The 25298-nt window shown below is 34.2% G+C and overlaps 3 protein-coding genes across 4 annotated transcripts in view; all 3 read left to right on the forward strand.

Annotated features, from left to right (window-relative positions):
• Positions 1-1505: 1505 nt before the first annotated feature.
• LOC145307203 (translation machinery-associated protein 7-like) lies at positions 1506-2860 on the forward strand. The gene is made up of 2 exons (XM_080149586.1): positions 1506-2004; positions 2509-2860. Exons 1-2 carry the CDS (start codon positions 1765-1767, stop codon positions 2578-2580), a joined length of 312 nt encoding a protein of 103 aa, XP_080005712.1. The 5' UTR covers positions 1506-1764; the 3' UTR covers positions 2581-2860.
• Positions 2829-24184, forward strand: LOC145307198 (short-chain specific acyl-CoA dehydrogenase, mitochondrial-like). Its single transcript, XM_080149574.1, has 13 exons — positions 2829-2942; positions 5394-5505; positions 6170-6264; positions 6513-6590; positions 6962-7123; positions 7521-7621; positions 7891-7990; positions 8370-8436; positions 9609-9709; positions 10154-10271; positions 10522-10657; positions 23463-23543; positions 23763-24184. Exons 1-13 carry the CDS (start codon positions 2879-2881, stop codon positions 23823-23825), a joined length of 1278 nt encoding a protein of 425 aa, XP_080005700.1. The 5' UTR covers positions 2829-2878; the 3' UTR covers positions 23826-24184.
• Positions 24175-25298, forward strand: part of LOC145307179 (uncharacterized) — a 34939-nt gene continuing 33815 nt past the window's right edge. For both annotated transcript variants that reach the window (XR_013875333.1, XM_080149539.1), the window contains exon 1: positions 24175-24281. Coding sequence is in view for 1 of the 2 variants with exons in the window: in XM_080149539.1 (XP_080005665.1) it covers positions 24236-24281 (46 nt within the window). In the remaining variant the exon portion in view is untranslated. The remainder of the gene's footprint in view (positions 24282-25298) is intronic.

A 25298-nucleotide genomic window follows, 5' to 3' on the forward strand; every position in this document is an offset into this window, starting at 1 on the left:
TTTATTGTTAAAATACAAATGCAAATCGTATACTATAACCAATCCCATGTAAATTTAGATATTTGGCATAGATTCTACATTCATCCGGAATCCGATTCATTTCAACTACAACCACATAAATTTTCAGCTAACCAGATCAAAATTCTTAAACAAGCTGCTAACTGATCTAAATTAAATAAGTGTGGTTAGGTTACTGGACTCAGTTCAGTTATTAATAATAAAGTACGCACAAGTTTAATTATTGTTTCATAAATAAACTTTTGTGGACAATGCGTCATTTTTAACATAGGTTATAAGCTGTCACAGTCACCCGATGAAAGGCAGGGTTGCCGTTTTAAAATTGATTTCAAATAGCATATAATAAAGGCCTATTTGTGAATAATGTCGTCTTGTAAAAAAACCCTAATACATCTTGGTGTTTATTTTATTAATGGTATAAGTAATGAAAAGATGCAAAGAGTATAGAAAATAAAGAAAAAGTACAAAGAAGAAATTTTTAATTAAGGTTAAATACTTATAAAATACCTATTATTAATTTATGATAAAATTTTTTTTTAAAAATCCCTTGTCAGTAAGATCTTCAACATAGGCGAATGCAGAATTTTTCTATTTTTTTTTGGGGGGGGGGGGGGTGGCTGGGGGCTGGACGCGACCGCAGTCCTTTAATAAGTAATTAATTTTATAATGTTTCCCCTATATAGCTAATTCCAAAGTTTTCTAGTCTTTCCAATACACGAGATTTCAAATAATAAAAGGGAAATTTGTAAAGATAAAAGGTCTCTTTGAGATAGGATTGTTATTTTGAGGGAAGCTTCATTCACAAAGTGCGTTCCCACATGAAATACCTACCGGCCAGGAAAGGAAATGCATTTAATGGAAAATTTAGAGACTAACAGCAGCAGCATTGACATACATTTACAAATAATATTTATTTGTTGCTATGAAAAAACAATATTTTAATAGTAAAACATTAACATTACATTGAGAATAATATCTTTCAATACAAAGAACACGGAAATAATTTTTTTGTTTACAAATTTGAGGCATGCAGCGCTTTTGCCGCGGAAAGTTTAAAATTACCAAGACGACATTTTATATTCTTGCATTTTCAATTTTTTAACATGTTGTCAGAAATTTTATTCAAGAAATGTCCATTACTCTTTAATTGAACTTTAATTGAACTATTAAAAACATTAATTATTAATTTTTTATTTTTCACTTTCCCAGTTGGGGATTGACAGTTCCTCTGATTCTTTTAGTGATATGCTTGTCCTCAATAGCAAAAACTTTTTAAATCAATAATCTAATTATATGTGATTTTTTATTCATATTTGTTTTTGATAACGACTGAATCTAATGAATTGTATAAATGTATTCCATTTTTTGTTTAGTTTTTAAATTATTAGGAGATATGTAGAGGCTAGGATGAAAGCATAATTATACCTTATTTTTTACATCTGGCGACATTATAGTAATGGAAACATTTTCATAATCAATCAATCAATCAACCATTTTAAAGCTTGCTTTACTCGGACAAAAAAATCAACATTTTAGGCTTCATAACTTTTCTTATCACTTAAATCTAACCTTTTGTAATGATTTAAATATCATGTGATGAATTTATCAATGTTTTATTACCTATATTTTTATTTGTTTATAATTTTAGTCAAATATTCAGCAATTTTATAGGAGTAAAATTACGATTGTACTTTGGATTGAGTTTGTTTGGCCAATGAGATTTTTAGGATCTAAAGGGAAAAGACAATGACCAATAAATTGATCTACACCCCCAATGACGATACACTAAATTGCCCTTTCTGTAGATTGAAATTAATGAATGAAACGTTGGTATTTTCAGACTTTTACTTGAAATTAATCAGAATGTCTGGTCGCGAAGGAGGAAAAAAGAAGCCCCTGAAGGCCCCTAAGAAGGAATCCAAGGACATGGATGATGATGACAAGGCCTTTGCCGCTAAGAAGCGCGAGGAGGAGAAGAAGTTGAAGGTTAGAACTTAGATGAATGTGCTTTATCTCCATATTAAGACATTTCATTTTACATTCACCTACATTTTTTTGCTGAAATTCAGTTCAATTGGTGTGTTTACAATAGTTGTAAACACAATATCCATAGAATTTTTTATATCGAATGCTTTAACGTCATCACAACAATAAAAAAATTTAAGCAATTTTCTATGTTTTTAGCCCATTAATTAGATTAACACCGTTTATTGAATTTTCATTGTTTGTGTTTTTATTGCGGGGCACTTTCTACGGGGCCACTACAATCCCAACGGGACTTTTATAACATTAACCTTATCTAATTTGTTTGTTCTTCAAAAGTTCGTTTGTGGTTTCATTTTCGGTTTGAGGGAAACCGTCCGGATCCCTTGTCCTTTTAATTTTTAATTAACAACCATTTTAGTATAATATTTCGAAAACTCCGTACTTAATGTGCGCAATTGTTCTTGATTTAAATGCCTTTTTTTTTATATATTTCTTAACTTTCAGGAGTTGGCTGCAAAGGCTGCTGGCAAGGGACCTCTGACTTCTGGAGGTATCAAGAAGAGCGGAAAGAAATGATCTCTCAATCAAAATAAAAAAAAACCTGTTCAATATCATTTTGTTACCCAACAAGAATCAAAATTAAATTATGCAAACTGTTAGATATTAACATGATTATTTTCAGTTAAGGATGCCATATTATTAAATGGAATTTATTATTTTTTAAGTTTTTACCTACTTTTTTATCTACGATGTTTGTATATTTTGCTCATTTCTATAAAACTTTGTAATTAAATCATCAATCATTAAATGTTAAATTGCTATATTTCATTTTCTAATTTTGTACGACTGTTCCAGATAATTTTTGTAAATAAAGATGTCTGTATCAAGCTTTGTTCGGTGTTTAGGAAGACAAAATCAAGCAACAAACAGACTGTTAAGTAGGTTTATTTTACTTTACATAACTTTTGACAAGGATAACTATTGTCCGAGTAGCGAAGCTGTTAAGTTCGGGTTATAATGTTATCAAGACGTAAAAGCTTAGAGTGGTCCGAAATCTTGTCATAGAATTCAGAGTTAAATGGACATGGTTGGCTTTCATAAAGTTTTTCATAAATCAACCCTATATATAATTGTAGTACTGAATTTGTATGACTCAAATCAAAGCAATTGATAAAATGATTATGCATTTTTCCCATTAGGAGTAGTGTTATGAAGTACTTTATAAATGCAAACTTGAGAATTTCAAACTTAAACTTCTATAATGAACTGTGTACCTCAACTCGTTAATGGGCATTAGAGTACAATCTCTTTACAAGTAATATGATTGTTCTTGTAATAAAAGATTTGAAATAAAGTGTTGACTCAAAAAAAATCACCAATACAAATATTGAAATAATATACAGGGTGTTTCAAGAGAAATGCGTTTTTTAAAAACTTAATTAGGCATAGAAAATGAAACAATTATATAAAATGCTTTATATATTTGGAAAACTTATTCTGGGACATTTATGTTTCAAATATTTAAAGATGATTTCTTCGACAAATTATGCCTTAGTAACCGGTTTTTCCAAAGGCCTTATTTAGAAGATTTACGAATTTAATCTTTTGGAAAAAATGTGCACATTTTCAAAATTCAAATTGCGCGGCTTGTATTAATAGTAGAAAAACGTTATGCATACCGTTAGAATTGTCATAAACTTTAGTTTTAGGAAATATAAGTGCCATTTTTGTGCTTTTTGTAGTTTTTAATTGAAAAATGTGAGAAAGGTTGAAAAGTTTTAAGTAAGTTGGAACTTTCTACCACGTAGCTCCTAAACTATACGTAGCACAGGAATGGTTCTTATAGATCCAAAAACTAGAGTTTTTGACTATTCTAATAGTATGCATAACATTTTTCTACTATTAATACAAGCCGCGCAATTTAAATTTTAAAAATGAGGGCATGTTTTCCACAACCTTTAATTCTGTTAATCTTCAAAAATAAGGCCTTTGGAAAAACCGGTTTTTAAGGCATAATTTGACGAAAAAATCATTTTTAAATATTTGAAACATAATGTCCCAGAATAGGTTTTCCAAATATATACAGGGTGCGCCACATAAATCCGGACTTTTTTTAAACGGCCATAGCGCCAAAACTACTTGACCAATCAGGACGTTTGACCCCACTATAAAAAGCTTAGGTAATGACCTTTTTGCCCATGAAAATCTTTGGACGATGGAGGGCGTGTACGCCGAGCTGGCCGCGCATATGTTCAACAAGGCAGATTCGAATTGCGCAGATAAATTACCGTGGATTTATGACTTGGGCCTACTAAATCTGACCTCAGCCCATCTGTAGGTGAGATGGACTAATGAAACTTGCTGGAGATACTATCAGATTCCTAGTGAAAACACTAGAAAAGACTAGAGCTCTCTATCCCAGCTGACTTGGCTGTAGTGCTCCGACAAAGTGAATCGTGGTAGATTTTAAGATGTCAAAAACGTCAAAAATCTTGAAAATTTCTCGGATCTTGACTTCAGGGGCCCATATGGAACCTTAAAACTCGTTTTAGACTATGTATTGCGCTGATAACCCTATCTTAATCTTCATGCCATTTTTAAAAAGGTATAAAACGTTGTTCTAGCTTAACTGTGGCCCAAATGAGAGCCGCCGTGTCAAAGAGTAGCTTTAAAGATGGGTTAATTTGGATCCTGCTGCTACTCACTCCTTCAGGATATGTGGCCTCCCAGCAGCCCCGATCTTAATCCAATGGACTTTTTAGCCTAGAGCGCCATTAAAGCATGAACCAATAGACGCGCCCATACCAAGAAGACCTCTCTCACTGCTCCTATCATGGAGAACTTCGCCTGCTTGAACAGGGACATGGTGACCAGGGTCGGCGGGCGGTTCAGGGGGCGGGTAGAGGCGATGATTGAGGCTGGCGGCGATTTTATTGAATAATCTTATAGTCATATACCTAGTTTGCTTCCCAGTTTTTAAAATTCCATAAAATCTTTAAAATTGACGATTTTATGTTCATTTGTTTAAAAATAAGAAAAAGTCCGGATTTATGTGGCGCACCCTGTAAAGTGTTTTATATAATTGTTTTATTTTCTGTGCCTAATTAAGTTTTTAAAAAACGCATTTCTATTGAAACACCCTGTAAAATAAATTCACCATTTTATGGAAAAATCCCTGTTGATTTTTAAATTATAGATATCTTAATCTTGAGCATTATTATAGATTAGCAGATAAATCCCATTGGAATCCTTGTCTTCAAACTATAATATGTTTTAACAAAATTTGTAACTACCTTTAACGTTTCAACCATTACTTATACTAAATGCTCAGGCAATGTTCAAATAATGACTAATCAATGCTGCAATATCTAAATCTTTTCAATTGGCAGGGCAATGTGTTGCACCTTCTGTATGTAGCAGCAATAGAAATTCTTCCTCCTTGGGTGAGGCCACATTTACACAGTTACCTGAAATTCATCAAATGCTGAAGGATACGTGCAGGTAAGGTATTTTAAATCCGTACAAAATACCTATTAACAGAAAAATACCTTTTAAAGAGCAAACAAAATCTTTATAATTCTAAGACTCTCGTGTTTTCGAGTAGTATAGAGATAAGATATAAACATATGATGTTAAGGAATGTTTGTGCTCCAAGTCCTGATACCAGATAAACAATTTAGCAATAGACGTTAATTAGGCGTTCTTAACCTGAGGTTACACCAGTAGTGTATACTCTGCATAGGATCTCCGGCCAAGGGGGGGGGGGGGGGGGGTAAAACAAAATGTGTAGAAGGGGGGAAAATTAATAAAGAGCATCTAGAAAAATAAAGGGAAAGTACTGAAAAGATTTCTAAGTTTTTCCCCTGCTTTGGGAAAAAAATGAAGGGGGAGGGGAAATATAATATTTAGCAGCCGGAGAAAAAATTCAATCTTGTGCTCATTTTACACCCCTGCTTAAATACCTATTCTTGTACTTGCTATGGCAGGTGTCCCTCTTTCATTCCCCCTAATTAAAGTAACTTTATGTTGTTGAGTAGTTCAAATCGACCCATTTTTGTGATGCTATTTGTTAAACTCAAAGTATCTATCTAGAGTAATGAGGCTAAACTTGAAAGTTATCAATGATCTCCGACTAATTTATAATTAAAAGGGTGTTATCTTTTAGGCAGTTTGCAGAAAATGAATTATGGCCAATTGCTGGACAGATTGATAAATCTTGTCAATATCCTGAAAAACAAATTCTTAAAATGGGAGAATTAGGTAAGTAAACTTGTTTATATCAAAATGTAGACACAGATTTACTGTTTGTGTGAATAATATAGACATGTTACCCTGCTAATATAAAGTCACGAACCTTGCATCATTTTGAAGTTGGAATAACAACCATTTTCCGTGTTTAAGAGCTTATTAAAGTTTTGTTTGTTGATCAGAAACATAACAAAATATTGTCAGGCTCAGTACCACTATATATTAACACTTAGATCATTTTTAAAATTCTCCCTTTTAAGGTTTAATGGGAATGGAAATAGCTGAAGAATACGGTGGACCTGGCCTTGATGCCCTTGCTTATGCAGTAGCTTGTACAGGTAAAAAAAATCTTATAACCCCTAATTCCTATATAAATATAACAGGATGTGTATCTGTTTGTCTGTACAGAAAGATAATCCCTGTACCGATAGGGCTTTTCCATTAGTAAAGGGTTCTTTCATCCTACGATATGAATCACCCTCCAAAGTTAGTACCTACCTATAATCTATTAAATTTTTTAAAAATTTTTCACTTAAAGTTATGTGTCGCCGTCCACAACGCGTCTCTAGGCCTCTAGGGTGTAACGGCTATTATTATTATAAATATAAAGGAACTAAAAGGATAAGGCTTCCTTAACCTATAAAATATCATTAACTTTAATCATTATAGAGTAAAACTTTTATCTAGTTTTGAAAAGCTCTCTTTGTAGAAATTTCCCGTGGTTGTGCCAGTGCCGGTGTCATTATGAGTGCTCACAATTCCTTGTATTGTGGTCCTGTCAAATATTTTGGCACACACGAACAGAAGTTGGCACATCTGGCACCCTTTGTGGATGGAACACAGATTGGCTGCTTTGGCCTCAGCGAGCCAGGTAAAGACAAACTACTATCTTTTTTTTCTACGTAGATTATTTTGAAGAAATAAATATCACATGAAACTAAAAAGTCACATTTACATACACCTAACCTAAATATTTTCATGTTAGATTTATATGTCTTGAGTTTTTTTGATATGAGGATATTTATTGTTGTGTATTGTTTGTATACTCTTAAGAACCCAAGTAGGGAGGTCTGAATGACTAGGCCAAAGTATGATTATGATTATCAAGAATGTAGGTAAAGTCAGGGCCTTTCTCACATGAACAGGAAGATCATTCCAGAATTTATCTGCTCTAACACTGAATACATTTCTGGATATTTCTGTTCTTTCACTGGAATTGATGTTGGGTCCGTAACTATTCATTCTACTTATACACTTCGTGTTAATAGGTAATGGTAGCGATGCCGGAGCTGCTAGTACAACTGCCAGAGATGAAGGCGACCACTGGGTCCTGAATGGTACCAAGGCCTGGATTACAAATGCACATCAGGCATACAAATGAATCATAATAGTTAGCTATAAGTACACTAGGTAATGTGTTATGTGTTTTTTTTCTTATACCAATTCAAAAAATTTCGTACTGTCTTTTCGTCATTTTGGGACCTACAAAACAATGTGTTCTCCAATAATATTAGTTTCTCTTTTTTTGTGTGTTTCTTTAGTAGGCGAACAGAGGGTTTTGTCATCTAATTTTTTTTTATTTGTTCATAATCATACATTCATGAATTGAAATATATTGTGATTATTTTTTGTAACAAGGCTAAAGGAATCGTTGTGTTTGCAACCACAAATAAATCTATGAAACACAAAGGAATTAGTGCCTTTATTGTTCCTATGGATACTCCTGGTGTCAGCTTAGGTAAGTTTATAGAGTCATCAACACAGCTCATTTAAACATTTTATGCAATCTGAATGACATCTGAACTGAAATATTGAGCTAGATTCTTAAAACTTGGTACATAAGCCTAGTCCTATAGGTTCTACATCTAAATGAAAAAAAAAAATTTATGTTTAGGTTAGGTAAGGAAACCCTGCGGAAATGGGATTTTTAGGCCTATTTTGGTCTATTTTGTTGTAAAAACTTACTTTTATTGTTTTTTCTTAAGTTTTTTCCTTGAATACACTATATCTATTTATAAGGACACCATTTAAGATGATTTAGCATGTTGGGGACCGAATCTCAAAAAACCTATATGTGTGTGTGTGTGTGTGTAGCCATAATTATATTTGATATTTAGGTAAGAAAGAGGATAAATTGGGTATACGTGCATCTTCTACCAGTAATGTCATCATGGAGGAAGCAAAGTAAGAGTTTTTAATAGCGCTGCGGAGCCGTTTGATTTTGGTGCGGCTACCTGTGAAGATGGCGGATCCAGCACCGGATTTAGCTCCGGCTCCGACCTAAAATCAAGAAAAACTCGACATATTTTTTTTCCCACGTCTATTTTTGACTTTTGAAGGTTTTAAAAGTTCTTTTGATAAAAATGGACTTGAAAAACTTAAAAGGGACATTTTCACATGACAAAACATAGTTGCCAAATTATAATTAATAAACAATCTCTATATTTAGCTAGTCCGAAGCTGGAGCCGTTTTTTAACGAAAATTACGACTCCGGCTCCACCAAAATATTGCGGCTCCGACTCCACATCGCTGGTTTTTTTTTATCGTATTTAGAATGATAATGTATATATTACCAGGGATCTACAGGGATAAGACAATGGCCGATTAATTGATTTGCATCCCCAATAATGATGATATGCGAAAAAACCCCTTCTGTAGATTTCAATTTATGATTGAATCAACTGAATCAACCAACCAAAATTCCAAAGTTTCAAAGTTTTTAAGACAACGTATAAGAATAGTTATTTCTCGCATCGTATTATAAACGGCTTTCCGCGGATATAGAATGTACAATTAAGAGATTAGTTTTTTTAGCCCCGAGGTGCCAAAGGCACCGGCTAAAAAAACTGGTTTTAATCTTATGATTGTACATTTTTATATTCGTAGAAAGCTGGATATAATACGATGCTAGACATAGTTTTTTCGTATGGATGAGAACCGGTTCCTATCCACCGGATTCGAATGAATACGAGAAAACGTTATTATAAAACTTTGGCGACTAGTGTAATAAACAGCCCAATTTCCTCTCTCTTCCGTATATATTACTTATTAAAATTAATGCTTGAATATGCATTCCAGTATGGCTTCAAAACCGATAAATATTAGAACGCTTTCTCAGTCCTACTGAAAAATCGTGTATAGTATCGTATTATAGAGAATTTTCTACGAATATTGAAATAAAAAACATAAAATTAATGCCAGTTTTGTTTGCCCGTTCCTTCGGCCTCGGGGCATATAAAACTTGTAAAGTGGCGAATATCCCTACCGAACCACGCCCCCTTCCATTGGCAAAGACATCATAGGCTAAGGACAAAGTATTCATTTAAAAGATTTCAACTAATGAAAATAATTTTAGGGTACCAAAGGAGAATTTATTGGGTCAGCCTGGAATGGGATTTAAAATTGCCATGATGACCCTGGATTCTGGTAGAATTGGAATTGCTGCACAAGCTTTAGGTAACAATTAATCGGTGCTTTTCTCTTAAAGTTCCTATCGAGCACCGACCACCACCTTCTACCTCATTTTTGATACAAATTGAAAATAAGGGAAGGGTAGTTCTTTTTTGTTTGCCTAATCCTTGTGGATGGAAGTGGGGTACTTACCTTTCTTGGTCTATACCTGTCATGCCCTAACCCTGCGAGTCGACCCAGTACCTGCAATAACCTAAAATAAAAAATAAACGGAAAACTAGGTACTCCATTTTTTTTCAATTTATTTAACAAATTAGGAGGGGGCACTTATTGTTCAACTCGGCCTTTTAGGGAAAAAGCTAATTAATCATTAAGAGCCCTTAATAATAAGCCCTTAGAGGCTAAGGGCTAATACAGTAGTTTTATCAAAATTATAATTGATGGTGAAAATGAAAAAATGATAGCTCACCTATATGTTCTTAATTTTAGGTATTGCTAAGAATGCTTTTGATACAGCCGTAGATTATTCCTCCAAAAGAACCTCTTTTGGCGCCCCAATTTCGAAGCTTCAAATGATTCAGTCAAAAATTGCTGATATGGCTTTAAAGTAAGTTTTTATTAAAAGCGAAACTTTTCTATAATATAATAACCTCTTATCGTTAATTTAGGCATATTAGAATTGTTCTGTCGATTTCAAACTTGGTATAGTGATTCCTGTAGTAATTAAGAACGCTTTAGAAATCGTAGCAACTCTATTGGCAATACTAGAATGCCCGTTATACTATTAAGATTGGAGAAGGATTAATTTATCTTTCATTGTCCTAAATCCTTCACGAATATAAATAACTTTACTTTAGAATTGAGATGTCTGAGTTGATGATGTATAAAGCCGCCGCCCTGAAGGATGCTGGAAAGCCGTTTACAAAAGAAGCCGCCATGGCTAAGCTGTCCTGCTCGGAAACTGCCACTTTTGTGGCTCATCAAGCTATTCAGGTATTGAGAATATTTAATCTTATTTATTCCCTAAAAGAAAAAGAAGCAGCTGACTAATAAATATTAAATTACTAAAGCTTTATATAATATAGGAGAAATTATCATGAAACTTTGTTAAATTATTTCTAGAATGCACAATACATTATTAATTACGTAGGTACCTAAATAATATTTGTGAAAATAGAATAAAGTCAATACCTATGCAATTACAGGCAGCCACACACAACTCAGCACTCGACCCCCATCTTCCTAGGTTCTGTAAAACATACACATATATTCGTGTGGGACACCTGCCACAGCAATAATATCAAAAACCCCAGGACTTGTCTGGAATGAATACAGACATTAAACATATTAAATGCACAACATAGTATATATTACAAATATCAATGGAATAATAATCACGAGGTAGATTGTTGATCTTGATTGAGCTTGGACGTCGTCTCCTCCTCGGTAATGTCCTAGATCACATTACAGTTAAATATAAAGATTCACATTCATTATAATTTATAAAACTTTTTAATCTGCCATGCAGCTTTATCATGATTTAGTATCTCCTTGCTCGCTTGGCACTGGAGTGACCTCTGGCCCTGTCAGCTATTTCCTTCCACTCTTCACAGTCAACTTCCGCTCTGGCCAAGTCTCTTCTTAGTTCTGATAACAGTCTGTCCTTCTGTCTCAGCTTATCTTTTAGCCTGTCTATTTCCTTCTCGAACTCCTCATACTTGCTCTTACTTCTACTCCTCGCTTTCATGGTCTCCAGCTTTAGCTTGTTTATCTCAAGTGTTAACTGATGCTCTTTATCTTCTTTCCTCTTCTTGTCTCTTTCATCTAAACGTTCTTTACCAGTCTTCATTCTATTTTCTCTTCCTCCCTTTTTCTGTTTGCTAGGCTCCCCCTTTTCATCATCAAAATCTTGACCATACTTAGCTTTGCTCTCTTCTGCCAGTTTTCTGGCTACAGCTCTTGCTTTTTCAATCTTCTTCTCCTGGTCAGTTCTGTTATCGCCCACAGGTTTTGCTGGCAACCTTAATCCCTTAATCCTCATGAATTCCAGCATTGCTTGATTGTTCTTGTATCCTCTGGTGAAGCATAGCGGCGCTGGCGACCCGTCACCCCCCAAGGCTCTCACTAAAGGTCCCTGTTGATCCTTGAATCCCCCTTCATGTATGAACTTTAACAGGTAGTTCTTGTATCTTGTCAGACCTTCAAAGTTGAGTGTAGACCCTATCCCAGTGTTGTTCATTCTCTCCACCCATATGTTGTATCTGATATAACACACACGCCCATCAGTGAAAGAGAAAAGCAGACTTTTATGGACATTGTTTGGTGGCATCCCCATGTCTAAATTCAACAGACGTAAATGCTGATTCATCATGGATATTTTTTCCCAAGATTTCTCTTCCTCTGGAACATGAAAAAATGTGGCCAGCGATATCTTGTGAATTTTTGACTCCCTAGCAGCTTCCATGATTTTAACCAGATGTCTCTCGATTGTAGCACTGTTGTGTGAAACAATGAACTGCTGATAAGCACTAACAGTAATCCATTTGGCCTTGTTAGGATCCGATTCTTTAAGCTCCGCCAGAATTCTATTTGTTACAGAATCAATCGTTATTCTAGGCAGACCTATCCAGGTTATCCCCGCTTCCTTTGTGTCCAATATTGTTGGTGGCATAAAAAAAGGCGCTATAATCACTATATTCGGTTTTATTTCATCAGTCTCCATTTGCATAGCAACGTCATTCTGCTCAGCAGGATGGTCTTTACCAGCCTGGACATTCACCCCTCCTTGATCCGCTGTTTTTAAATTATTCAAAGTGCCTGTGATTTGTTGGATTCCTTCGCTAATAGCGACCTCAACCTCGCCCTCCTGAGACTCTGTCTGGCATCCTTTGTCCTCCACATAGTACTCATCATTTCCCACACCACCTAACGGCTCTTCTATTTGGCCTTTAGCTTCCTCCATTTAAAAAAATCTGAAAATAAAATAATGCATCTGTTTTGTGATATTTTAGAAATGTTATTAATATTCCTATACAGAAGCTTGTAATCCTAAAAAAAACGTCAACAGAAAGAAAAAAAGATTATCTATCTATTGGTAAAAAACTAAAAGAAATCTAGTCATTTTTGCAGTAGAAAAAAAAAATACTAGATAGGATTCACTGTAAAAAAATTTATAACTTTTGAAGTATGATGGGTTGTTACTGTTGTAACAGTGTCGAGGAATTTATGATACGAATTTTGAGCTATTTTTCCTGAAAACAAAAATCGTTCTCTACGTGTAACTTAAAAAAATTGCTAATAAAACAAAAAATAGTTATTGTTGTAACAGTGTGGAAGGGTTTATGGTACGAATTTTTAACTATTTTTCCTAAAAAAAATTTTCTACGTGTAGCTTTAAAAAAATTGATAATAAAACCATTCACTATGTTCGTTTTTGCATAAAAAAAAACTTTTAAAAAAAATTATGATGTAAAAAAATTGGTTTAATACAATACTCTGTGTGCCTCGCACATGAGATTGTTTACATTGCGCAATTTTCTGATATAATGCCGCAATGAATTTTGTACATAAATAATAATTTTTCATTAACAACGACCTTCTTCGTTATTTTTCCTTCAGGGATAATGGATATTTGAATTATGATTTTTATGTCTTAGCTGAAAATGTAAATAAATTGATTTATTAAAAATAATCCTGAGAAGTCAATTAAAGATAAAAAACCTGACTAAATTATAGGATATTTTTGATATGTTCTAATTCTATGTAGAATTTATAGCCATATTTAACTATTCCTAAAAAAAAACTGAAAATAAAATATGCAGGGTTTTTATCCGTTCCTGGTTATATCTTGAAAGAATTAGAAATTAAAATAATAAAACTAAAAAAAAAATTCTGAAAATAAAATAACCTGAGGGAATGAGGAATCATTTTTGATATATTCTCATTCCATGCAGATTTTTAGCAGTTCCTTACTAATCCTGCCTTGTTGCATGACACTCATGAGTGGAAGAGGGTTTACCCCACGTTTTGTCATAACATCTGCCAACATATGTTGACCTCTCACCCATTTCACTTCAGACACTGTCTTTTCATCTATAAGCTCCTTGATGATAGCAATGTCAGGCCTTAAACGTCTTTCATCTACACATGTTGAAGAGTATACAGCATCCCTTGTGGATTTGTTGTCAACTATGGCTTTGATCTGTAAATCCACTCTATTGTTTGTGATTTCTGATATCATACCTCTAATTGCTATAGCAGCATCAAGAGCTGTTCCTAAACTGATTGCTTCAGCTGCAAGTGTAGATGCAACTTTCCTCTTGATCTTGTTTGCTTTCCAATCTAGCGGTGCACACACTCCAGTCTTAGTGTTTACCATCAGAATCACGAAACCTCCTGCAGAATCTTCTTTCTCATTTAGGTTCCTAAATGCTGAATCTGAGAAACACCAAATCTGACAGTCCTTGATATTATGGACATTTGAAAGTCTTATGGTTGCCATGTTCCTCTGTAGATTCGTAAGAGTTTTCTTGGCTTGGTTCAGATCCTTTACCAAACCTCCTTTGAACTTAGTTGAGAGATCTATCATTTCAAAGCACAGATCTGGACGAGTTGCTCTGACTGCCCAGTTTAAGGATCCTACCATTTGTCTCAACTTTGATAACTCCTCTTGATCCATTTCCTCGTCTTTCTCTTTCAGTCTTTCAGCCTCAATGTCAGGAAGTTGTATATTCTTTACATAGCCTGATTGGTCAAGAGTTATACCAGATTTATCTTGTGTGATATTAAATCCAGTATACATGAACTGCTTGATTTCACATTTCCCAATCTTAAAAGCTTTAATGACTTGTGGCATCACATGATTGTTAAAATATTCATTCCCTGCTTGCAGGAAATCATCAACATGAATACCAATCATTCCAATTAATTTACCTCCATGAATTAGGTAAAAGAATCCTGGATCATATTTGCTCTTCTTAAAACCTAGCTCTAGTAGACGGTTCTCAACCTTGTTGTACCATTTTCTACTAGCGTCTTTAAGTCCATACAAACATTTCAACAGTTTCCACAACTTCCCAACAGCATTTGCTTCTTTGGGTGGTTTCACATACACGTCACGATCTAGTATATTCCCTTGTAGGAATGCACTAGCTACATCAACTGCTTGTATTATCCATCCGAATAATGTTGCAAGTGTAAGAAGCAGCCTTAGTGATGGTTTTTGCATGGTAGGTGAGTCTTTGGGGAACTCTGCTGTTTCTTCATACCCTCTTGCTGTAAGTCTAGCTCTAATTTCATCACCTTTCTCTGTGAGAACCCAAGTTGTCGTGATGTATTCCTGACCTTTGTCTGTCACCTCCTTGTATGTCTCAAAGGATTTTAGCTTGTCTAGTTCTGTCTCTTTAGCTGCTAAACACTCTGGAGTATTTCTCCTTTCCTTTGGTAACATAACAGCCAGTACCTCTTCATGTGCCCAGTTGAACAATACATCTTCTGGATGCATTTTTCTGATTTTCTGGTCTTCTTTGTGTGCTGTAAAGGGTTTTGTTCCATTATCTAGCTTCACTGTAACCCAATTTACTTCCTCTACTCTCTTTTCATGAGTATCATTACGACCTACATCATTTGCTGCTTTCCTAATATTACCATTATCTAGAATGTCAGTGCTAAATGGAGTTGATCCATCGTCTAATTGAATGTTCATCCAATTAGCAGCTGCACCTGTTGCCTTTCCAGCTTTACCTGTGACCATACCTGGATACCATTTATCATCTATCTTCCATTCTATTCTATCGTTTCTTTTGTAATCATGCTCTACCATTTTCTTTTTCTTGGTAATTGTCTTGCTCCTTGTTTGTGTTCTAGTAGGTCTTGTTGGTCTTTCTGGTGTTTGTTGGTCATCTTCGGTTCCAACTGCATTTGTGTCAGTAGCTATTTCTGTAGCTACTCTTTCTGTGCTTGCATCTTGATTGTTATCCTCTTTCCTCTCCTCTCTTTCCATTCTTCGTTTTTCCCTTTCTTCTACAAAGAGTTCAGGAATGTATTTCTCTTCTCTTGTTTCTTCATCCTTCTTGTCTTCTTCTGTACCTTCATTTGTTGCTCTTTCTACTGTGATTGAAAAATCACCATTCTTTCTCTTGATCTTGTCTACTAGCTCTTTCTTAGCTTTGATCAGTCGGTTAGCACTGACTTTGATTCCAAAGCCACCGTGTCTAACAAAGATAACTTTTCCATCTTGAAACATGACTTTCGCTGGACCCTTCCATTGATCTTCATTCTCACGCTTGTAGTACACTATATCTCCATATTGATATACTGTGTCGCTGGTTCTAATTCTGTGTTTTAGAGCTTTCTTTATCTTCTCACAACTCTCTGACTTAATGAACTCTCTTCTTGTTGCATGTAATGCTGTCAAATGTTCTGTCAGTTTCTTGCTCATTGACTTCACTTCCCAAGCTGGGGGTGGATCATCAAGTATATTTGGCAATCTTGGATTTTGTCCCAGTACCAATTGATATGGGCTGTATCCGTATACATTGGCTAGAGAGTTTTTGGCTGTACATGCCCATGCTACCGCAGTATCTAGCGACATATCTGGGAATTCATGCAATGTACCATGTACCATGCCATCACAAATTGCGTGGTTATTCTCTTGGGTTCCATTTTGCCAAGCGGCTTCGGCTCCCGTGGTATAGAGATGTACCCCTAGCTTACTTGTGACATCATTCATCAAATGTGAGGTGAATTCTCCTCCATTGTCAGAGATTATTCCCTCCATTAAACCAAAATACTTGATCCAGTGTCTCATAATCACATTTACTATTGTCTCTGGTTGTTTGTTCTTGATCACTTCACCCACAGTGAATCTAGTGAATACATCAATCATGTATAAGATGTATCTGTCTCCCCATACCTTTAAGTCAACTGAAAGCACTTGATTAAAATCATTGGCCATATTCATTGCTACTACTGGTCTGTCAGGTGTTTTACGCCTTAGTACACAGCCTTCGCATCCATCAATGATTTTATCAATAATCTTAGAGTAGCTTTCATCCCATTTATCTGCTGCTTTTAGTAGGTTCACAAAGGACTGCTTACTTTTATGACCAAATTGAGCATGCAACTTTTCAAGAACTTTCTTTTGTTTTTTTGCATCTGCTCTTTTGATATCAATCATAAGGACTTGGTGCATATCGTATACTGCTCCTTTGTCCAGTAAGTCAATGATATAATGTCCTGCTGAGGTTGTGTTAACTACTAGTGGTTTGTCATTGATAGTTACTCTGTCTCTTTTCATATCAATGCCTATTCCTAAACGTCTCATTTTTTTGGACAAAAGCAGAGGTATGTCACTATCAATTATATCCACTTCAATCTTGTAGTTTTCACCTCCTATCTTTACCGGCAATCTGTAAAATCCAATGGAAGACATCTCACCTTGATTTCCAAATCTGAATGTTGTCTCACATGTGAATGGTCCTTCTAGTCTCTCTCTCATGCCCTTTGTCATAGATTTTATGAAAATATCTGTCCATTTCTTACCCGCCACATTTGCTGTGCAACAAGTGTCCATCGCTGCACAGTTAATTGTCTCTGAAGTAAATTTGCTCAGCTCTACTTTATCAGTGGTCAGGTGCACAGATTGTGTGTCTCTTGCTGTCCTACTGTCTCTTGATGAGTCTCTATCTTTATCCCTGTTGTCCCTGTGTCTCCTTGGACTATTTTCATATCTTCTATTGTGCCTAGATGATTTCTCTTCATCTGAACTATCACTCTGTGTTTTGACTAATGATTCTTCAGATGATGCATTCTTTCTTTCTGTCATGTATGTATCCCTTGTCCCTGATCTTCTGTTTCTGTCTCTGTCTTTCTTGTCTTTTCTGTCATATTCCTTACCTCTTTTATCTTGTTTCTTTCTATTCTCGTGTGCATCTGGGCAATCTGCTAGTAAATGTCTACGGCTACCACAACGATGACATGTCATCCTCTTACCATTTGTCCCATAGGGATTTAGATTTCCATTGTTCCTTGTATCCCTGCTGTTGTCCCTGCTAGGTACTTTCTGGTAAGATCTGTTGTTACCTCTTCTTGGTGGGCGCCATCCATTTGCTACTAAAACATCATGATCATGGCTGGATAAAAATGCATCATTCTGTCCTGTAACATGTCCCATTGCATTACATAAGACATCTGTCATTCTGTCTTTGATCTCCTTGTAGAGTGTCCCTGCTTCAAAGTTTTTCTTAATATTTACCCCTGTCATAACCATCTTATAATCAATGTCTGATAATTTTGCTTTCTTAAGAAGCATATAAGCAGTTACGTTATCCTTAAATTCTATTTCATTAGCCGCGGCTAATTGGATAACTTCTTCAAAACCTGAAATGTATTCTGAAATGGACATGCTAACTGTTTTTACATAATCGTAGAATTGTGTGAACACCTCTAATTGCCTACAGTGCTCGCTCTTACCTATTTTCTCCTCTAAGAAATCTAATATTTTCTTAATCCCTTCAGCATCATTAGCTAGAGATGTTGGTTTTACTACCTTCATTAATTTCTTTCTTAAATTCCCCCCAAACTTTTTCGAATCAATGGGTATAGTTGAGAAAAGCATTGGGGCTCTACAATTTTCTTCTATATCTGTGCATAGTTCCCATAGGTCAACTAACTCTTTATACTCTTCAAACGAGTCACAATCATCTAGATAGGGTATCGGCATGGATGTGTGATGTCTAGCCCTATTTTGGTTACCCCTCCCACTTAAGGGTCTATACCTGTCTTCGTCATCGCTCATTTTTTAATTATTATTGCCTGGGGTTTGGCTTTAATCTGAATAAAATAAAATTATCTGAAAAAAATACACAAAAAAACAATCCTTGAATTGTTATTTTTGTTATCTGAAAAGAAAACAATAAAGAACTATAATAAAGAAAACTGTTGTTTTTATTATTCTTTATTTTTCATTATCTGAATAAAATATTTGAATATACATTCTGATATAACAAGACACTGCGAATTTTAAAAGAAAAAAAGTTGACCCTTAAAATTCCACCTTGAAGTGATACTTTTCTAATAGTTTATAGTCCACTAAGTCGTAAGCAGTAAAAATTAAAATCCATTAAGTCCCTTCTAACGAGATATTGGCAACTTTTTGCACACATTTTCGCAAACGGCAATTATTTCCTTTATTTGGAGTTTTGGTTATTAACATTTTCATAAAAGTTTTCAGTAATAATCATTTAAGATCCATTGTTGAGAAGAAATGACTGAAAAAGTGTGTTTCCATGCAAAATAAGCTTAAAATGTAATGATTTTAAAAATTTGCGATTTAATAGTAAAAAAAAATATTTTTAACTTTTTGATAGCCTGAATATGTTTAATTTAGTTTTTTTATTTAATCTATTCTTTAAAAAGACAGGCATATTCTTTCAGATTTTTAAAAAAATTAAAAAAATAAAAAATCGGAATTAATCAAAATTAATCTATAGCCTTTAAAAAATACTTTTGATATTTTTAACCTATATAATCAATAAAATCAATGGAAAATAAAATATTTTTATAAAACAAACTTTTGGAAAAGGTTTAAGATAACTTCATAAAAGTAGCATTTAAGTAGGATATTTTTCTTGTCTTTTAAAAAAATGCAAATTAAACATAGTTAACGACTATTTAATTAACAAGAATGGTAATAAAATATTTCAATAACTGCTTAAACCTTTTTGTGGCCATGTTATTTACTTAAACAGAAATTCTATTTTGTCAGAATTATAAAGATAATGAAGTATTTTCAAAAAAGCTTGCAAAATAAACGTAATTTTATCAAACTTCCTCAAGGTTTATAGAGGGTATTGTTGTAAAATGTTAATTATCAAAATAAAATCTTCAATTTACAACGTTTAAAACACCTAAAAGTAAATTCTAAACAAAATTAGATTTATTTCCTAGATTTAGAGTAGCTGCGCTACTTAAAAAAACATCTAGTATTAAAACCAATCAGCTGATCAAATTGCTATAGACATCATTTGTTGGGTTGTTATTAACTGAAACATTTATTTTCTTTTTAATACTAAAACGATGCTTGCCATGCTAAAAACGCTACGCCCCCAGCAATCATTATGGGCACTAGAATTTAATCCCCTCTATTTTTTAATTTAAGTTTTACAAAAAAAACAAGGACCACATCTGTTCAGCGGATAACGAGTTCCTTTGCTAGAGACAGATATACATACATCCCTACGGCTAGCGGCTACGTACCCTTAAATCCTCTAGGGACACTTGGGGATAGGAAGGGGAGGGGGGGGGGGGGGGTGGAGAGTCGCAACTACTCTTAAGATCATAGTTTTTTTAAAAATTTTAGAGGGTTATTTTTTGTTAGGAGCAATTTTTACCCTTAACAGTCGGGGGCCCCTTGCCGCAAGTCTTTGTGTTATGGTGAATTTCCGACCTTAAGTAAGTCAAGGTCAATTTCCGCTTCCTTCACCCTTTTTTTTAACAACATTTGTTTTTAGGTCCTTTTTTACTTAAAAATTTCAAACGGCTGTAATTTTTTTATTTTTAAAGCTAGAAGAAAATTTTTTTTTTGCAGAAAATGTTTATTTTATTTAAATTTTATATTTGAAATATCAAAACATAAGTTTCAGCGGCCGCAGCTGTACTTGGCAGCTGCCAGCCGCCGCAGTCGGCGGTCGGCGGGAAAACGGCGGCGGATCTTTATGAAATTTTAATACATTATGTAGACATATAAGATAAGCTTAAGTTTAAAATTTGAAGTCTCTAAGTCAAAAATTGCGGCCACAGGAGCATTTTAAAGATTTCTGGAGACCTGGAGGATCAGGTCCTGCAGGATCATACCTGGAACCTGAAATTGACTTGAACACCTGTATTTAATATAAGGATGTACTACTAGAGGATATTTTAGTATTTTGGTAAGATAAAATGCTTTGTTTAAATCAAAAACAAATTTTTGTTCTTTACCTGGATGACCCTGCCAGGTTTGCTGGCATCCTGTGCCCGCCAGGATGGAGATATTCAAAAAATTCCAACTCTCAGTTATGTGTCATACCCATACTTAAAAAGTCAAGCAGTTTGGGCTCTTTATCTTTCACACACAGAAAATGAGATAGAAAAAACCGGATGGGGAGGCGTTCAACGCCCCCCCCCCCTCCCCGACTGTTAAGGGTTTATATTGTGGAAATACCCTTTCCCAAAATAGTTATAAACATGGCCAGGACTATATAAAACCATATCTGTCTAGCAGTTAGCGAGATCCTTTGAGACAAATAGATAAATAGACATCATGTTACTGTTATATAAGGATAAAAATCAAAGACGCCCAAGCTTTATTTTGGGATTCAAATTAAAAAAAGAGTTATGCGACAGGTTTGTGAGTAAAATGATGCACGGAGTATCAAAATGCAGTTTCACACTAACTTGAAACTTATATTGTGGGATCAGAACAAAAATTTTAGTATTATTTTTTTATGAACATTCTTCTTATTAATATTTTTGACACACTGTATTTGTGATATATTTTTATTCATGAAAGTACCCCCTTGCAAAAATTCAGAACAAACTAACATGCTAAAATTTATTGGGTTATACTTTGATCATTGTCAAAATAAAACATTTATGACAACAACCATTAGTAGCAAAGCACAAAAAATCTTGTAATGGTCAAATGCACAAAGTGAGAGCAGATGTGAAGTTTTCTTAACAAATACAAATGAGAGGAGAGAATATGTAATATGTCTTTTGAAGCATGACCAACAGACAGACAAAAAGGCATTGTAAAGAATAAATGTCAAAAGAATCTTCACTGAATATTTCAGCTGTCTCCAATAAGACCTAAGAAAATTACATTTTCCCCTTAGTGTTACGGACTAACTAACACACAGAAAAAGTGAATTATAGAGTAGCTTCACCACTAAAGATTTTGTGACCGCAATTTTTGAATTAGATACTTCAAATTTTAAACTTAAGCTTTTCTTATATGTTCACATAACATATTTAAATTTCACAAAGATCCACCGCCGTTTTCCAGCCGACCGCCGACTGCGGCAGTAGCCAAATACAGCTGTGGCCGCTGATATTTTAAGATTTCTAATATAAAATATTAATAATTAATAAAAATATTAATAAAAAATAAAATAAAGGCAGCCGTTAGTAATATTTAAGTAAAAAAGGACCTAAAAACAAAGGTTGTTAAATAAAAGGATGAAGAAAGCGAAAATTTACTTTGACTCACTTATAGTAGGAAATTTATTATCAAATAGGGGACATACACAGAAATTTTAAGACCTCTAGCTCTAATAGTGGCTCAGATAATAGGGGAGGGGGCGTTGAACACCACCCCCTCATCCCCGACCGATAAAGATGCGGCAAGGGGCCCGACTGTTAAGGGTTAAGTAAATTATACAATATGACATTTAGTCAAATTTCAAACAAATATTTTTTGATTAATTCATTTATAAAAATCAATATTATAGATATGAACTCACAAAGAGACGTTGTATGTTATCATAATACATTTAGTCTGCTATGTAAAACAAAACAAATTTTTTTCTTCTTTCATTGCAGGGATGATTCTCGTACAAAAAAAAACAAAAAAAAATAAATTATTTTTAATTTAATTTGATATTACCGTACAATATTTTTTTATATACATAATTTAAGAAATATATTCCTAACATCTTCACCTGTCACAAAGACGACATATAAAATCAACATCCTGATAAGGATATTAAAGTTTATGTTAAAAATTTTCAAATTCATTTTATGCTTAAGAAGGAACGAGAAGGAATTGAATCTCAACATTAACTTGTTATTTTGCTTGTATATTTATCATATTTGTTTACAGTTTATTGGTAAAGTTTGGTAATACTTTATTTCGAGTCTATCATGCAGTGAAGATTGGTATAAGTTATTCAGTGTATATTATTCTAAAATTATCTGAATAAAAATAACTATGTATACATTCTGATATAACAAGAGTGGTATAAGTTATTCAGTGTATATAAACGGTGTTACAAAAAAAAATATAAAACTTGTTTGGTATAAAGTTTATATTTTTATCTCCTTCTTTATGTTAATTAATGACAAACATAAATACACTATCCGCTAGTGTCTGTAATCTATATTCCACTTATAGATTTTTGTGTATACTTTCCACTAGTATACTGTAAGCATTTCTTACGCTAATGCTCGGTTGAGTAGTGGGTTGTGTGTCTCCCGTATTTTTTTATAGTCAACTGGCCCGTAGATCTTTACACTTTTGCCTGTGCTACCATTGTGAAAATAGAATAAAGTCAATACCTAGGCAAATACAGGCAGCCACACACAACTCAGCACTCGACCCCCATCTTCCTAGGTTCTGTAAAACATACACATATATTCGTGTGGGACACCTGCCACAGCAATAATATCAAAAACCCCAGGACTTGTCTGGAATGAATACAGACATTAAACATATTAAATGCACAACATAGTTTATATTACAAATATCAATGGAATAATAATCACGAGGTAGATTGTTGATCTTGATTGAGCTTGGACGTCGTCTCCTCCTCGGTAATGTCCTAGATCACATTACAGTTAAATATAAAGATTCACAATATTAACTTAAAAACTTCAATAGATATTTCATGTTTATTGAAATAATTTTAATACTGTATACATTGAAATGATAGGGATCAAATGTTGGAAAAAATAAAAATGTGTCACTAATGGCTCAATTCAGAACTTTTTTGGTCAATTACTTGATAAACTATACAAGATATTACAGAAAAAAATACTTCAGGTTCTTGGAGGCATGGGTTATGTTTCTGATATGCCTGTGGAAAGAAATTATAGAGATGCAAGAATTACAGAAATTTACGAGGTAAACTCATTTAAAAATAATAAAAGTAGCAGAATGTCTTTCTGTATGTGTCTGTGATGCTTCTTCAAGGTCCAGGGAAGAATTAAAACTATTTAATGGGTACCTCTAAAATTTTAAGATATTTCAATCATAGAACTTTTCCCTCCCCTCCACCTACATCAAGTGCCTCTAGAATAGGATTAGCAAATTCTTATTTTCTTGAATGTTTTATTTTTTCAGGGAACATCTGAAATCCAACGCCTGGTGATTGCTGGAAATGTGATGAAAGAATACGGATTTTAATTATAGAGTAGCTGCGCTACTGAATACATATTATATCATTATTTATCTTTTACAAATATAGATTTTATTTCGGAAACCCTTAAGTACAATAAAAATGTTTTATTGCAGTCAAAAAAATTACATTCTCTTAAAATAGTCAAAAAAAAATAATATTTTTAGCTTTATTTATCAGAATATTATTACTTATTACATAAAGGAGATTATTTTAAATTCTCTTTAATAAAAATAAATTTCTAGAACACTGTGACATAAAACCTACTGTTAAGAAATCATGTATTTATTACAAATACTTTACCACATATATTATATATCTTTATTAACTAACTAAATAATTATGATAAATTGAACTGATTTCAGAATTTCAAAATGTTACATGTAATGAAGAACTGAATTGTTTTTGATATTTTAAAATGTGGAATCGAGATAATCGTGGTGGATATGGGAGAGGAGGAGGAGGTAATCAAATATTGATTTACTATGAAAAGCTGAAATCAAGCATTTCCTAAAGACCCAAGATATAAGCTGTCAATTCAATGACCAGCCATTTGACGGAGAGCTGCCTATAGTTCCCGATTTTTTGACAATATTCGATTCTAGCAATCATTCTCCGTGAACTTCGCTGTATTTAAAAAAAAAAGGGGGGGGTTTTTAATGCAACCATCTCGTAATCAGTGAGCAAATGGCACTTAAAATTCGAATTTCGATCTGAAATTTTGCATGAGTAATCCTTGATAGGTCTATTTTCCCTAAATCGAACAAAAAGTTGGAAAAGTAACGGCTTGCGGCTGGCAGCTCAGCCGTTTAGCCGTTTTTTGCCTATTTTTAGGGCAAATTCATCATTAATTACGTAGGAATCAACTTTTTAAAACATATTTCTGGTTTAATTCATGTTAAATGATAACAATAACCATTTTTTAAAATTTTTAGTACCAGCTGCTAAACGGCTAGAACCGGCTGAAAACGGCTGGGAGCCGCCAAGAGTATAAAGGGTAGATAGGGCTTGTGACATGTCTAGGGGTAGGTTTCTATGGGTGCTGAGCTCAAAAATACTACTAAAAATAGTGACGGCCAATCAATATGGCAGCTGGGTAATGGACGCAGCTCAGCTGGGTAACGGCCGCAGCTCAGACGAGATAGGCCAAGAGTAGAATGAGTACATGAGGCATGTGACGTGTCCAGGATTAGGTTTTTATGGGTGCTGAACTCAAAAATGCCTCTAAAAATAGTTTTGGCCAATCCCTATGGCAGTTAAGTAATAGCTGCTGCTCAGCTGCGAGCGGCTAAGAGTAGAATGATTAGATAGGGCTTGTCACGTGTCTAGAGGTAGGTTTTTATGGGTGCTGAGCTCAAAAATGGTACCAAAAATAGTGGCAGCCCATCCATATGGCAGCTGGGTAACGGCCGAAGCTCAGCTGGTAGAGGCCAAGAGTAGAATGAGTACATAGGGCATGTGACATGTCTAGGGGTAGGTTT

Source organism: Acartia tonsa, chromosome 2 (assembly GCF_053477335.1).
Source record: "Acartia tonsa isolate MP-2025a chromosome 2, ASM5347733v1, whole genome shotgun sequence".
NCBI classification, from domain to species: Eukaryota; Metazoa; Arthropoda; class Copepoda; order Calanoida; family Acartiidae; genus Acartia; species Acartia tonsa.

Bases quoted from the DNA above. Each gene is read 5' to 3' on its own strand.
- LOC145307198 (XM_080149574.1), top strand. From the start codon at position 2,879: ATGTCTGTATCAAGCTTTGTTCGGTGTTTAGGAAGACAAAATCAAGCA. The intron at 7,622-7,890 runs GCATACAAATGA...TTTTGTAACAAG, and splicing joins GGATTACAAATGCACATCAG to GCTAAAGGAATCGTTGTGTT. The intron at 23,544-23,762 runs GTAAACTCATTT...TTATTTTTTCAG, and splicing joins GAATTACAGAAATTTACGAG to GGAACATCTGAAATCCAACG.
- LOC145307203 (XM_080149586.1), top strand. From the start codon at position 1,765: ATGACCAATAAATTGATCTACACCCCCAATGACGATACACTAAATTGC. The intron at 2,005-2,508 runs GTTAGAACTTAG...CTTAACTTTCAG, and splicing joins AGGAGGAGAAGAAGTTGAAG to GAGTTGGCTGCAAAGGCTGC.